Source organism: Rhamphochromis longiceps, linkage group LG10 (assembly GCF_057381845.1).
Source record: "Rhamphochromis longiceps isolate RC_006_pf linkage group LG10, R_longiceps_female_GT1.1, whole genome shotgun sequence".
Taxonomy (NCBI): Eukaryota; Metazoa; Chordata; class Actinopteri; order Cichliformes; family Cichlidae; genus Rhamphochromis; species Rhamphochromis longiceps.
The window spans coordinates 7,511,990-7,528,071 of record NC_140566.1 but is presented as its reverse complement, the minus strand read 5'-3'; the positions used below and the strand labels follow the sequence as shown (position 1 = coordinate 7,528,071).

General features: G+C 46.2%; 1 protein-coding gene across 6 annotated transcripts in view; it reads right to left on the bottom strand.

The window, feature by feature from the left end:
• cblb (Cbl proto-oncogene B, E3 ubiquitin protein ligase) overlaps positions 1-16,082 on the bottom strand; it is a 171,778-nt gene that overhangs the window by 24,162 nt on the left and 131,534 nt on the right. For all 6 annotated transcript variants that reach the window (XR_014913509.1, XM_085420008.1, XM_085420005.1 and 3 more), the window contains 2 exons: positions 15,888-16,022; positions 15,236-15,300 (listed from right to left, as the gene is read on the bottom strand). Coding sequence is in view for 5 of the 6 variants with exons in the window: in XM_085420008.1 (XP_085276134.1) it covers positions 15,236-15,300; positions 15,888-16,022 (200 nt within the window). In the remaining variant the exon portion in view is untranslated. The remainder of the gene's footprint in view (positions 1-15,235; positions 15,301-15,887; positions 16,023-16,082) is intronic.

Genomic DNA, 16,082 nt, shown 5'->3' with positions numbered 1-16,082 from the left:
TTCTTGAAGTACACTGAGAAAGAGAGAGAGAGAGAGCTGTGCATGAAGTGTGATTTTATCGTGGTGGAAGCAAAACAGTAAAAGTAAGAGGGAGTCCATGATGATGTTTATGTGAAGCTTAGTTTGGATCTTCTTTTGCTGCTGGTTCAGTCAATATTGTTTGGAGAGAGATAAAACTAACAGCTTTATCAGCGCAAAAAGGGCGTAAACACAAAGCGCAGGCCCGCTGAAACATCAGAATCAGCGAGCTGTCGGCTTTCAGCCCCGACCATGTCCGTGTCGTTGGGTGAGAAAGGCGACATCTCACTGATTCTGATCCACGGTCCGGGCTTTGTGTTTACGTCTTTGTGCAGAAGCCGTGCACCTGCTCTCATTTACTGTTTTAAATTTTTGGTGGTTGTCAAAATTTTGTGACGTTTCACCTGAGATTCTGGAATTTTGGGCAAAATACATTTATATTAAAAAAAAATCAATTCAGGATTTTAATGAATCGATATCACGTTATCCAAGCCAGAATCGATTTTAATCGATGAATCGATTATTAAAACCCACCCCTAATCACATGCCTTCAAACTGGCAGTAGTTAAACTGTTGCTTAAAAAGCCATCTCTTGACCCAGGGGTCTTAGCTAATTATAGGCCAATCTCCAGCCTTCCTTTCATCTCAAAAATTCTTGAAAGAGTAGTTGTCAAACAGCTAACAGATCATCTGCAGAGAAATGGCTTAATTTGAAAAGTTTCAGTCAGGTTTCAGAGCTCATCACAGCACAGAAACAGCGTTACAAATGATCTTCTTATGGCCTCTGACAGTGGACTCATCTCTGTGCTTGTCCTGCTAGATCTCAGTGCAGCGTTCGATATGGTTATTACAGCAATAAGTCACACATATCTTTTCCCAGAAGTGTGTGATTAGTGAAATGTATAAAAAGTCTCAACAGGATCACCCTGACGAAGACTTGCATAGACTTTGCTGTTGCTCGCTTGCAAGTAATGAAATAAGAAGTATGTTCAGGAAGTTGCACAACTCGTTTACTGACATAATGTGTAACCCGTTCCACAATCCTGGAGACACCATTCAGTCCAAGGCCTTTGATGGGATTGTTTCTGGTACAAACAGATGGTACAAACTGCCTGATATGTCTTTACCCAGTCTTTTACCCTTTATTTTTTTTAAATATGTTAAACTTGCTGTTCTGTGTCTCACTTTATAAGACCATTTTTCTGACAGAAAACCTGGGTGCTCACAGTGAAAGTGAGGACCTTGGTGAGGGAGCACAAGCCAGCAGATGGACTTACGGCTGCTAAGCGGCTGCTAAGGTACAGTATTGCAATGCTTGTAAAGGGGCTCTGGCTTCATGCTCCACTGGGCACTAAAAAACAGTGCTCCAGTCTTCTCTGCCAGGTCCTTTAAAGACAGAGAGTAAACCAGAGCCACAAGAAAACTACTAAACTCAGAAACCTCTGGTAAGGACCTTGTTTGTTATTATTGCCAGCAGCCAGGCCACAAAACTTCTGTGTGCCCCATCTGCAAAGCTAAGGTCACAGGGGATTGCTATGCACCCCAGCAGAAGATGGAGCCCACAGGGAAAGACAGTGGAAATGCAGTGCTAGAAAATGGTAAATGTCAATAGTCAGCGAGTTACTGCTTTGTTGGAAATGTCTTTGGTTAACCATTGTATGGTACCAGTGAGCAATATGGATTATAGCAGACAGGAGGAAATTTTGTGTGTACATGCTACTAAGCATCGTTACCCCAAAGCTGATGTGACAGTGACCAAAAAGCTCTCCAGAGAGTGATCCGTACAGCAGAACGCTGCTGCAGGATTGCTCTCCCCCCGCTTCAGGACACCTACACCAGGAGATGCCGGACTAGAGCAGCGCAGATACTGAAGGACCCGTCCCATCCTGGCAATAAACTGTTCCAACTTCTGCAATCTGGTAGAAGGTTCCGCATCTTCCGGGCAAGGACAGAGAGACTCAAGAGGAGCTTCTATCCCCAAGCCATCCGTGCCCTAAACACACACACCCGCCCTCTCACATCATCTATAATTGACTGAGACAGGACTCTTCCAGACACTAAACCTGTCATGGTCCTGGGCCATGTTGGCCCAGTGTTCTTAGTTTCCTTGTATGTTTGTATTTTGTTCCTTGCTTAGGCCATGTTTTCTGAGTTGCCCTGTTGTGTTGTTCCCTAAGTGTTCTCCCTTCATGGCTCTTACCCCCTGTGTGCCCCTCTGTGTATCTGTGAGCCCTCGTCTCTCCTTATGTTTTATTCCATGCTTCCCCTGCCCATTATGTCTAAGTTCTCCCCGTGCTCTCTCTTCCCCCCTGTGTGCCCTCTATGTATTTATGAGCCCTCGTCCCCTTTTCGTGTTTATTCCGTGTCTCCCCTGCCTGTTACGTTGGTGTTCTACTCGTGCTCTCTCTCCTCCTGTCTGAACCTCTGTACTTCCTGTTTCACCTCTCCCGTCAGTGTTCAGTTCACCCCGCCCTGTCTCGTTATGATTATCAGTGTCACCTGTGTTCCCCGTGTGTTCCCACTTCCCTCGTTAACCCTCTGTGTATTTCTGTCTGCGTCTCCCTCTGTTCAGCGTGACGTCGTCCCTCATGCTGCGTGGATTTCCCTGTGTCTCTCTCTCCGAGTGTTAGTTTACTTTTCCCAGTTTAGTTTTGTATTTCCTATGTTCTGCCTCTTCGGCAATAAAGCTGCCTTTTGAGTTCATCCCCGTGTGTGTGAGTTTTGCATTTTGGGTCCTCCTCCTGCCTGCCACACAGCCGAGCCTTGACAGTACGACGTCACCAGACATGGACCCAGCAGGCTCCTCCCGGGAAAGCGATTTGGCCCGCATCTTCGGCCTGTGGGAGCGAGTTTCCCACGCCTCGGACATTAAAACCATGTCCATTGGGATAAACGCCATCGAGGCTATTCTCAAAGGGAATCCCCATCTCCACGAGCTCTCAGGATTTTCGGGCCTACTGTCCAATCTGCAGAAAGCCAAGGAGACAGTACAAATCCGCGAGCTCGTCATACCGCAACAGCGACCGCCACAATCGGGAAACGTTTCCACGCTGCTGCCACTGGACTCCTCTCCATCCACCCTCCACTCTGACTGTCACTCACCCGCTGCTTTTCTCGCAGCAATGTGGTCGGAGGATGAGGAGCCGGCCGCGATCTCTCCGTCGTTGCCGGTTTCCTCCATCACCGCACCTCCGGCTTCCCGAAGAAAACGGCATTCACGCCGCCGACGCGCCACCCCACAGCCGGACATTCGGCCTTCTAATTCACCTGCTGTGGTGAGTGAGAACTCTGTGTCTTTTCCAGACATTATGACTGTTCATTCAGGGGCTGTGTTTTGTGTGGCGGAAGTCAATGCGAGCTGCTTATCGCCTGCGCAGCCCTTCACAGCTCCGTTAGCTCCCTCGCAGCCCTTCACAGCTCAGTTAGCTCCCTCGCCGCCACCCTCAGTTCAGTTAGCTCCCTCGCCGCCACCCTTAGTTCAGTTAGCTCCCTCGCAGCCACCCTTAGTTCAGTTAGCTCCCTCGCAGCCACCCTTAGTTCAGTTAGCTCCCTCGCAGCCACCCTCAGTTCAGTTAGCTCCCTCGCAGCCACCCTCAGTTCAGTTAGCTCCCTCGCAGCCACCCTCAGTTCAGTTAGCTCCCTCGCAGCCACCCTCAGTTCAGTTAGCTCCCTCGCTAGCTCAGCCATTAACTCCACCACAAGCTCCATTTTCACCTCTACCATCGCTTCAGTCATCAGTTCGGTCTGCCACTCAGTCGCCCTTAGCTCCATCATCCACACTACCACCTGTTTCTCTTCCACCACAACCGTCACTACACCCAGCCACTCAGGCTGCTACTCAGTCAGTCATTCAACCCATAGCCCTGCCGTTACTATACCCTGTAGCTGAGCCACTAGCCGCCCGACCCACAGCCACTTCAGCCACTCCTTCACCCGTTACACCTCCACTACAACCATCACTGCAGCCTCCAGTGTCCCCAGTGCAGCCTCCAGTGTCCCCAGTGCAGCCTCCAGTGTCCCCAGTGCAGCATCCCTTAGCACAGTCATCCACTCAATCACCAGCTCCACTTTCCCCTCAACTACCACTACCACCTCTAGCTCAATCTCCTGTGCACTCACCTCTGGTTCATTCTCCTGTGAAGTCATCTACTCCACTGCCTACTCCACTCTCACCACCTCCGTTACAACAGACATCAGTTCAGTCCCCTGTGCCAGTGCAGACGCCCTCAGTTCAGTCCCCCGTGCAGTTATCTACTTCACCACCATCAGTAGCTCAGCTCCCACTCTCATCCGCCTCTCCAGTAGCTCAGCTCGCACCTGAACCATTGGCCCAGTCCCCGATAGCAATACGGTCTTCTGTTCGGCTTAACATTCAGCCAGGGGTCCCAAACCTCTCTGGCTCTACATCAGCTCCTGCTGGAAGCTCGGATGAGCTCATCCAGGACTCCGTGGCTCCCACGCCGCCATCTACCTCATCCGCTGGGGGTTCCAGTGAGCCCGGCCAGCACCTCCTCGTCTCCGCTGGAGGGTCCGAGGGGCCCGTTCAGCCTCACGCCTCGTCAGCTGGAGGGTCCGAGGGGCCCGTTCAGCCTCCTGTCTCCGCTGGAGGGTCCGAGGGGCCCGTTCAGCCTCCTGTCTCCGCTGGAGGGTCCGAGGGGCCCGTTCAGCCTCACGTCTCCGCTGGAGGGTCCGAGGGGCCCGTTCAGCCTCACGCCGCATCAGCTGGAGGGCCCGAGGAGCCTGTCCAGCCGCCATCTGCGACCGCTTCGTCATCGCCTGGGCCAGCCTCAGCCTCTGCAGCTCCGCCTGGTCCGGCCTCAGCCTCTGCAGCTCCGCCTGGTCCGGCCTCAGAGTCTTCGTCCTCGTCTGGCCCAGCCTCCTCAGAGCCCTCGTCTGGCCCAGCCTCCTCAGAGCCTTCGTCTGCTGCAGCCTCCTCAGAGCCTTCGTCTGCTGCAGCCTCAGCCTGTGCTTCGCCTGGTCCCGTCTCGACTGGTCCTGTGCCCACCGGGCCTCGGCCAGTACGCCTGACACTGGAGAGCCGCCGCCGCTGCCTTCCGCGCGGCCGGCCCCCTGAACTGCACCGTCATCGCCTGAGTGGCCGCCGTCGCCTTCCGCACGGCCGGCCCCCGGACCCTCTTCGCCTGAGTGGCCGCCGTCGCCTTCCGCACGGTCGGCCCCCGGACCAGCGCTGTCATCGTCGCCGCCGCCTCCCGCGCGGTCGGCCTCCTGAACTGCTCCGTCGTCTCCTTCGCCGCCGCCGTTGCCTTGCGCACGGCCGGCCTCCTGAACTGTTTCCACGTCGCCGCCGTTGCCTTGCGCACGGCCGGCCTCCTGAACTGTTTCCACGTCGCCGCCGTTGCCTTGCGCACGGCCGGCCTCCTGAACTGTTTCCACGTCTCCGCCGTTGCCTTCCGCATGGTCGGCCCCCTGAACTGCTCTGTGTTTGGGTTATTTTCTTGGGCTCCGGTGTTTGCTGTGCTCTTCTTTTGTTTTCTGTTCCGAGCCCTCCGTCCTGGGCCCCCGCCGCCCGCCCTGGGTTGTTTTCTGTTTGGTTTTGTTTTTCTGTGTTTGGGCTGTCTGGAGCCAGCCCTTGAGGGGGGGGTACTGTCATGGTCCTGGGCCATGTTGGCCCAGTGTTCTTAGTTTCCTTGTATGTTTGTATTTTGTTCCTTGCTTAGGCCATGTTTTCTGAGTTGCCCTGTTGTGTTGTTCCCTAAGTGTTCTCCCTTCATGGCTCTTACCCCCTGTGTGCCCCTCTGTGTATCTGTGAGCCCTCGTCTCTCCTTATGTTTTATTCCATGCTTCCCCTGCCCATTATGTCTAAGTTCTCCCCGTGCTCTCTCTTCCCCCCTGTGTGCCCTCTATGTATTTATGAGCCCTCGTCCCCTTTTCGTGTTTATTCCGTGTCTCCCCTGCCTGTTACGTTGGTGTTCTACTCGTGCTCTCTCTCCTCCTGTCTGAACCTCTGTACTTCCTGTTTCACCTCTCCCGTCAGTGTTCAGTTCACCCCGCCCTGTCTCGTTATGATTATCAGTGTCACCTGTGTTCCCCGTGTGTTCCCACTTCCCTCGTTAACCCTCTGTGTATTTCTGTCTGCGTCTCCCTCTGTTCAGCGTGACGTCGTCCCTCATGCTGCGTGGATTTCCCTGTGTCTCTCTCTCCGAGTGTTAGTTTACTTTTCCCAGTTTAGTTTTGTATTTCCTATGTTCTGCCTCTTCGGCAATAAAGCTGCCTTTTGAGTTCATCCCCGTGTGTGTGAGTTTTGCATTTTGGGTCCTCCTCCTGCCTGCCACACAGCCGAGCCTTGACAAAACCAAGGAACAATGTACATTTCAATTCCTTTAATTTTAAATATGTTTATATTGTCTATCCTGTAAAATAGTCAGATGTCCATTCATATTAATGTACAGAATTCACCTGCTTGCTGCTACATTGCTGCACATTCACCCAATGTATATACTACATATATATATATATATATATATATATATATATATATATATATATATATATATATATATATATATATATATAATGTTCTTCCTCTACACCCCCCCCCCCCCCCCCCCCAATTTTTTTGCACATGTCGAGGAGCGTGTCAGGCTACATTTCACTGTGTGTTATACTTGTATAACTATGCATGTGACAAATAAAGAACCTTGAACCTTGAACCATTAATGAACAGTCCTACATGTTTTCTTTTCTGGTGGTACAGAGCCTGCCTGTTGATGTTATCCCAGGAATGGAGTTTTAGGGAGGATGAGACATTGAAAAACTTGATTGCTAAGGTTACTGAAGGGGAAAATGGAAAGTGAGAGGGGAAATGAAAAGTTCATTTTTAATAAGCATGTGTTATACGCAGTTGACTGTGACCACCAATATCTTGAGATCCCTGGTCCCTAGGTCCTTTATCATGTACCTAACACACACCCTTCCCTGGGTCTTTAATGTTTGCAGACATACAGAAATCCTGAAGTGCATGCTCCATATGCCAGAAAACATGTCCTCCAAGGAAGTCAGACCAAAACCTCCTGTAGTCACTGCCAGTTATCTACACTCATTTCTAAAAGACCAGGGAACCAATCCGTGGCTGCCCTTCCTGCTGTTTGCATACAGAGAAGTTCCCCTACCTTTAACGGAGTTCTCCCCTTACAAGTTACTCTATGGCTGGGATGTACATGGGCCCTTGGATCTACACTCGAAGGGTTGGGAGTCTCCTTCCTTCACTTGGAGTGATAAAGTACTATGTACTCGAAATGAAGCACCATCTGGCAAGACATTGCAAGGAAGCTGGGGGAACATGTCCAAGGCTTATATAACCCAGAAAACCTGGTATGGCCAGCAGGCAAGGCACTGTGATTTCAAGCACTGTCAAAAGGTTTTGTTATTCCTCCTTTCTGCTAACACTTCTGGCAAAATGCCAATGGCCGTACACTGAAGGCTCAACAAAATGAACAGGTCCGTTTTAAACTCTAGCATCTGGCTTGTGTTGCCTTTAAGCCATTTTAAGATCCGTGGCAACGTGTCATGCAGGACGCATCTCCCTTCTGTGTGCAAGTGAATGAGTGAGTTTATGTGTCTGTAAGGAGTATGTGGTGGCTACAGTGAACACTGAAGTTTGGTCAAAGCAAAAAATCTATGATGATTTTTTTTTATAATCGAGTTGCAGCCCTAGTCAACACTGCAGTCTGCTCAAGTTACTGAGCAGTCTCAAACCAATGTTCCAAGTCCTTGGGAACACACAGGATGAGTTATCAAAAGCTGAAATACTAAGCATTGATTATCCAAGGTTTTAAAGGTTATCTTTACCTAAGCTGTTGCGAGATTTAAACAAATAAAAGTTACCGCCTTTTGGACGGGCTGAACTGCTATATGTATTTGACTGACCTGGTGTGGAAATGTTTAGACATTCACAATTTACTGACATCAAAAGGATGATTTCTTTTGCTGAGATGCTGAACCACATCAATGTCAAAGGCCTGATCCAATGTCCAAGGAACACAGAGCTTTGCTTACAAGCTCTGTAAGCTCTGTAAAAGAGAACCACCAGACTAAAAAGATCCAAAAGATATTAATTAAGAGTTGTTAATTCTCTTGCATTTTGACGTCACAAAAAAGATGTACACAAATATTGGAATTACCCTAAAACTGGCAGAAATGATGAGACAAGCCATACCTGATGAGACAAGTAAAGGCTGTACACTTCCGGTATGATGGCGCCTGTGTTTGGCTTTGCCGCTGCCGGGTGCAGTTTGTCACGCTCTTTCGTCGTGCTGTTTTTCTCTGCTCTGCTGTTTTCTATTTGTATCAATGATGTACTGGCTGCCTTGGTTTATGATCGTTTGACGCTGTTATCCATCCGATCTTCAATGATGGCTCAAGATGTCTCATCCTCCTCCTCCTTTGGCACTTTCCATCCTCCGCACTCCTTTGGCACTTTCCATCCTCCACCAGTGGCTGGATCCTCCGCCAGTGGCTGGATCCTCCGCCAGTGGCTGGATCCTCGGCCAGCGTCCTCAGCGTTCCCCGCAGACCACGGAGAAGGAGAGGAAGAAGAGCAGGTATCCAGGTGAAGCTTAGGCTTTTCTGGCGGCGGGGTCTGACTAGAAAGCGATGTCGAGCGTGCTTTGTTACCTATGCTCAGAACAGCTCCATGGAGAGGAATTTGTTTTCCACGTCCCTGCTTGGAGATGCAGGGCCCGGCTCTCCGAGACCGTGCTGCCTCAGAAGGGTTCATCCAGACTCTCCTGCTGACTGGCTTTTCATCCCCTCGGTGAGTGGAATCTACGAGCGTGAAGGCTCAAACCCCAAGTATTTACGTCCTTTAACTCGAGCCTCTGCCAAAAATGATGCTTCCACCCCGCTGAACATGGCACTTTTTAATGCCCGATCATTCACTAATAAATCGTTCGTGCTTAACGATTCTATATCTTCTAAAAAACTGGACTTCTTATTTCTGACTGAGACCTGGCAGCGGGACTTGGACTATTCGTCTCTCATTGAAATGTGCCCGAACGGCTATTCCGTCATCAGCCAGCCTCGGGGATCTGGTCGTGGAGGAGGTCTCGCGGTGGCATTTCAGGGCCGTTTCAACTGCCGTTCAGTGAAAGTTGGACACTTTCTTTCCTTTGAATTACAGCTTATTAAAATCAGAAGTAAGGATCCTTTTTATTGTGCTGTGGTGTATCGTCCACCCAGCCCAAATAGCTTGTTTTTATCGGAGTTTAGCGACTTCCTGTCCTCTACTATGAGGTTGTCCAGACTGCTTTTAGCTGGGGATTTTAACATACATGTTGATGATGACTCCGACCTCTTTGCCAGAGGTTTTATCAACATTATGGATTCTTTTCATTTTACCCAGCATGTGTCCGGCCCCACACATAACAAAGGACACACACTGGACCTTGTTTTTACTTTGGGTTTGAATATTGATTCTATTTTTTATTTTTATTTAACCTTTATTTAACCAGGAATGTCCCGTTGAGATCAAAGACCTCTTTTTCAAGGGAGTCCTGGCCAAGAGGCAGCACATTTCAAGACAAATACATACGAACAAACAAAGTTAAAATTACACAAAACAATTACACATTATTGAGGCAGCCTGTAGGCCTTTGAGTTTAGTTTTAAAAACATTTAAAGACAACAATTCAGTTAGTTTCCAGTCTTTCTGTAACATGTTCCATGAAAAAGGCGCAGAGTGGACAAAGGCTTTCTTACCCAGCTCTGTGCGGACAAGGGGAACAGACAACAGCAGCTGATCATTTGAGCGCAAGGAGTAAGAACCACTATTTGTCCTTGTGACCAAAGTACAAATATAAGGAGGCAGCAATCCAAGCATAGCTTTGTAAATAAAAGTGTACCAATGCCCCTGTCTTCTAATGGCCAAAGAAGGCCATTTTACTCTTAAGTACAAATCACAGTGATGGGTCAGGTATTTACAATTGGTAATAAACCTCAAGGAAGCATGATACATCGTGTCCAACATTAGAAGACATGAAGAAGACGCGTTCATATACAGAATGTCACCATAATCTAACACAGATAAAAAGGTTGCAGTGACAAGACGTTTTTTTACTGCAAAAGAAAAGCACTGTTTATTACGGAAGAAAAAACGAAGTTTAAGTCTCAGTTTCTTTACTAGTCTCTCTATATGTGGTTTAAAGGTGAAGGAGTCATCAATCCAGACACCAAGGTATTTATATTCATGAACTATCTCTATGACATTTCCTTCAAGGGTGGACACCACTGGAATTTGTTCCAGTGGTGTCTGAGGACATTTTTTTTTTTTTATCTCTGATCATCTCTGTATTCTTTTTAACATGTATTTTCATGAGCCTTTGTCTCCTGTTCACCGGACAATTATCTCGCGCATCATAAATTCCTCCACAGCGGAGAATTTCTCGGATGCTTTTAATTTAACAATATCCCCGCAAAATGGCGTTGATTTCTTAACAGATCTATTTAATAACCATTGTTTTTCGATTTTAGATTAAATCTGTCCGGTTAAAATGAGACCAGTTTCTGTTTCCAAGTCCTTACCCTGGCTAAATGACAACATCTGATCCATAAATCGTGATTGTCGTAAAGCTGAGCGCTTATGGAGGAAAACTCATTTAAATGTTCATCTCCTTTACTTAAAGGATCTTTTAGCCTCTTTTAACAATGCAATTAGAGATGCGAGGGCTGCTTATTTTTCTCATCTGGTTGCAAAGAGCAGAGGTAATCCTAAGGTATTATTTGACACTATTACTGATATTATTACTCCTGCTCCACCTGCTGCCATTATTTCTTCTAATGAAGACTGCGAAACATTTCTTTCTTTCTTTCTAGAAAAAATTAGTAATGTAAGGAAAAAATTGTCCCCATCAGCATCTGCATTGTCAGTTCCTACGCCAGCTCGGCCTGTCGTTTTAGAATGCTTTTTACCTGTCTCACTATCAGAGCTGGAAAAAATAGTTAATGCAACAAAAGCATCCTCCTGTTCACTCGACATTTTACCCGCATCGTTATTCAAAAATGTCTTCCACTCTATTGGTCCCTGTGTGCTCACCATAATTAACACCTCACTGGGATCTGGTAAAGTCCCTGCTTATTTTAAAACTGCTGTTATACACCCCCTGTTAAAAAAGCCTATGCTGGACCCATCTCTCACTAGCAATTACAGACCAATCTCAAAAACACCGTTAATTGCTAAGATATTAGAGAAGGTTGTGGCTAAGCAGCTTACAGCAGTTTTAGACAAACATAATATCTTTGACAAATTTCAGTCTGGCTTTCGTAGAGCTCATTCTACTGAAACAGCCCTTCTTAGAGTTTCCAATGACATTCTGATGCAAAACAATGCAGGAAAGTGTTCTGTACTCCTAATGTTGGACCTCACGTCAGCCTTTGACACCGTTGACCATTATATTTTGCTTGAAAGGCTGAAATACTGGGTTGGTGTATCTGGGTCTGCCTTAGAGTGGTTCTCCTCGTATCTCTATGAACGATACTTTTCTGTGGTGGTTTCTAAGTATAGGTCATCTTCCACGTCCCTGTCCTATGGTGTGCCACAAGGTTCTGTGCTGGGGCCCTTATTGTTTTTAATATATCTGCTTCCTCTCCAGCATATTTTAAGCCCCTTTGAGGACATTTGCTACCACTGCTACACAGACGACATCCAGCTATATATATCTTTTAAACCTGAAGATGTTTCTAAGCTGCAGATTCTAAATGTGTGCTTAGAAACCATCAAAGGTTGGATGGCTGACAACTTCCTCCAACTTAATGAAAAAAAGACTGAAGTCCTTGTATGTGCTCCAGACAGACATGTACCTAACATAATGAATGCTCTTGGTCCTCTTTCAACATTTGTGAAATCGTCTATCAGGAACCTAGGGGTAACCTTTGATTCTGCTCTTACCCTGGATGTCCACGTCAAATCTCTGGTTCAGTCCTGCTTCTATCATTTAAGAAACATTTCTAAATTGAGCCCCATAGTATCTCATACTGAACTGGAAATTGTTATTCATGCATTCATTTCATCACGATTGGACTACTGTAATTCACTGTTTACATGTCTAAACAAAAACTCCCTGGAGCGTCTGCAGATTGTCCAAAATGCTGCAGCAAGGCTTCTGACAAAAACATCGAAATACTCTCATGTAACACCATTGCTTATACAGCTGCACTGGCTCCCTGTTGAATTCAGAGTCCATTTTAAGATTCTGGTTCTGACATTTAAGGCTCTTCAAGAACAAGCACCAGCGTACATCATTGAACTTTTACAGCCCTATGCCCCTAGTAGGTCCCTGAGGTCTTGTGATCAGGGCCTACTTGTTATTCAGTATACAAGACTGAAAACCAAGGGTGATAGAGCTTTTGCTACTGTGGCTGCCAGACTGTGGAATTCTCTTCCTCAGAACTTAAGATCCGCAGACTCAGTGATTACTTTTAAAAAACAGCTAAAAACACATCGTTTTAAAATTGCATTTTGTTAACTTTTGACTGTTTTTGTTTTATACCTTGTGAAGCACTTTGTGATCTTTTATCTAGAAATGTGCTATATAAATAAAATTTTACTTACTTACTTACTTACCTTTCTTTGGAGTCAAGAATGCTAGGCCCTGACATGTTAGAAATTTCCACAGGTGCTTGTGTTACATAATTGGGCCTGTGCACTAGAACATTCCCTAAATGTTAAAACTAAATTAGTCACCAGTGAAATGAATGGTGAGTCACACATCACTAAGCTTGGTTTAGAGCTGGTAAAATGGTAATGCAGAGAACAAAAACAGGCACAGTTGATAATGTAGTGTACATAGACAGAGACAAGGAAAGATACAAACAAAAATGAGTGGTAATTCCAGTACTTGTAGTTCCCCATTAAACTATGCATGTACTCTATACAAGGTTTAAGCAGTGTGCCACTCAGTCTATGTTAAATTCCATCTTACATTGTAAAAAAAAGGGTCATTGTTGCACCAAAGGGAGGGAGTATGTAATCAGTTTGGTTTATTTGTTTGTCTGTCTATCTTTTTGTTAGCATTTTAGTGTCCACAGTTATCGTTTTCAAATTTAATCTGATGGCAGTATTTGTTAAAAAAAAAAAGTCAAGAAAACATGTCAAGTGATATATGGTTTTCTTAGATCATTAGTGCTGCCCCCCCCCCCCCGCCAAAGGTGTGTGTCCCGGCGTAAAAGTAATGCAGCATTTCAGAAAAGGAACATCAACCAACAGTAAAATATAGGGGTCATAGTGTGATGGTCTGGGGCTGCTTTGTTTCTCAGTTTCCCATTATGAATATACAGTATGGGTAAGGTGCACATATGCCATTTTTAAAATGTCTGCCTCTTTAGTAGGTATGCCTGTTTTCACTTTACAGCAGCAAACTGTAGCAACAAGGTTTTTAGTGCCACCAATAGCACCAGACCTACAGTGGGGCAAAAAAGTATTTAGTCAGCCACCGATTATGCAAGTTCCCCCACCTAAAATGATGACAGAGGTCAGTAATTTGCACCAGAGGTACACTTCAACTGTGAGAGACAGAATGTGAAAAAAAAATCCATGAATTCACATGGTAGGATTTGTAAAGAATTTATTCGTAAATTAGGGTGGAAAATAAGTATTTGGTCACCTCAAACAAGGAAAATCTCTGGCTCTCACAGACCTGTAACGTCTTCTGTAAGAAGCTTTTCTGTCCCCCACTCGTTACCTGTATGAATGGCACCTGTTTGAACTCATCATCTGTATAAAAGACACCTGTCCACAGCCTCAAACAGTCAGACTCCAAACTCCGCCATGGCCAAGACCAAAGAGCTTTCGAAGGACACCAGGAAAAGTATTGTAGAGCTGCACCAGACTGGGAAGAGTGAATCTACAATAGGCAAGCAGCTTGGTGTGAAAAAATCAACTGTGGGAGCAATCATCAGAAAATGGAAGACATACAAGACCACTGATAATCTCCCTCGATCTGGGGCTCCATGCAAGATCTCATCCCGTGGGGTCAAAATGATCATGAGAACGGTGAGCAAAGATCCCAGAACCACACGGGGGGGCCTGGTGAATGACCTGCAGAGAGCTGGGACCAAAGTAACAAAGGTCACCATCAGTAACACACTACAACGGCAGGGAATCAAATCCCGCAGTGCCAGACGTGTTCCGCTGCTGAAGCCAGTGCATGTCCAGGCCCGTCTGAAGTTTGCCAGAGAGCACATGGATGATACAGCAGAGGATTGGGAGAATGTCATGTGGTCAGATGAAACCAAAGTAGAACTTTTTGGTATAAACTCAACTCGTCGTGTTTGGAGGAGGAAGAATACTGAGTTGCATCCCAAGAACACCATACCTACTGTGAAGCATGGGGGTGGAAACATCATGCTATGGGGCTGTTTTTCTGCCAAGGGGACAGGACGACTGATCCGTGTTAAGGACAGAATGAATGGGGCCATGTATCGTGAGATTTTGAGCCAAAACCTCCTTCCATCAGTGAGAACTTTGAAGATGAAACGAGGCTGGGTCTTCCAACATGACAATGATCCAAAACACACCGCCCGGGCAACAAAGGAGTGGCTCCGTAAGAAGCATTTGAAAGTCCTGGAGTGGCCTAGCCAGTCTCCAGACCTCAACCCCATAGAAAATCTGTGGCGGGAGTTGAAAGTCCGTGTTGCTCGGCGACAGCCCCAAAACATCACTGCTCTCGAGAAGATCTGCATGGAGGAATGGGCCAAAATACCAGCTACTGTGTGTGCAAACCTGGTAAAGACCTATAGTAAACGTTTGACCTCTGTTATTGCCAACAAAGGTTATGTTACAAAGTATTGAGTTGTATTTTTGTTATTGACCAAATACTTATTTTCCACCCTGATTTACGAATAAATTCTTTACAAATCCTACCATGTGGATTCATGGATTTTTTTTTCACATTCTGTCTCTCACAGTTGAAGTGTACCTCTGGTGCAAATTACTGACCTCTGTCATCATTTTAAGTGGGGGAACTTGCACAATCAGTGGCTGACTAAATACTTTTTTGCCCCACTGTAGTCTGCCAGTAGCAACAATCCCACCACGATTTCTCCAGAAAGTTTTCTTGTACTCTTTTATTTTAACTATACAGAAGGTAATTTCTGCCTCAACGGGTCCCTTAATCAAAACATGAAAAAACGATGTAGCCTGGCCTGCTTATAACAACAATATATGAGCCAAAAATGTAAATTAATTAACACTTGAAAGACTCACCAGGCTCAAGGCACCAGGGCTTCTCCTCCTCAAAGGACAGCTCTGGAGGGCTATTTTCCAAGGACCTGCATGAGCAACAAAATGTAACTGAATCACAGCACCCCAACTAAACTCTAATGACATACAGACAGAAAACTGTTGAAGGCAAACCAACTGGACATAGTAGTGGTGGACAAGCAGAGGAAGAAGGCCGTAATAATAGATGTAGCTATATAAAGTGATAGCTACATCAGGAAGAACAATGTGAAGAAGAACGTGAGAAGCTGGAGAAATACTAAGGACAGAGAGAGGAGCTGGAGAAGCAAGGTCAAAGGTGAAGACAAGTCTTGGGCAACTGCTCTGTCTAGCAGTAGCTGATGTTTTGTCCTTCTGGTGTTTCGCCAATTCCTCTGGGTTTGCCAAAAACCCAGAGGAATGATTCCAATACACTGCTGAATCTATGTCATGAAGAATGACTGCTGTTCTAAAGGCAAAAATTGCTAAACATTTTTATTAAAAGTCTTGAGTTACAGCTGAAAATCTGCATTCAATCAATTTTATCTTTATGAATGTTTCATTCACTGTGGTGGTGAATAGAGGCAAAACTACAAAAATTATGTCTGACCAACTACCTATGGAACTAACAATATACCATGTGTGTGAAGACCAATACCTGCTTGCTACAGTGATGCAGACAGGAGTCTGACTCAGGCACAGACTGGATGAAGGAATGTGATAGTTGCCCTCCGGTCCTTCCATTGCCCCTTGATGTTGTTCTAACACAGGGCTGCAAAAAGGGTTGGAGGATCTGCAAAGATGACATTTGATTTGTCAAAACAACCTTTGACTACATTAGCTAGTTTGTCTA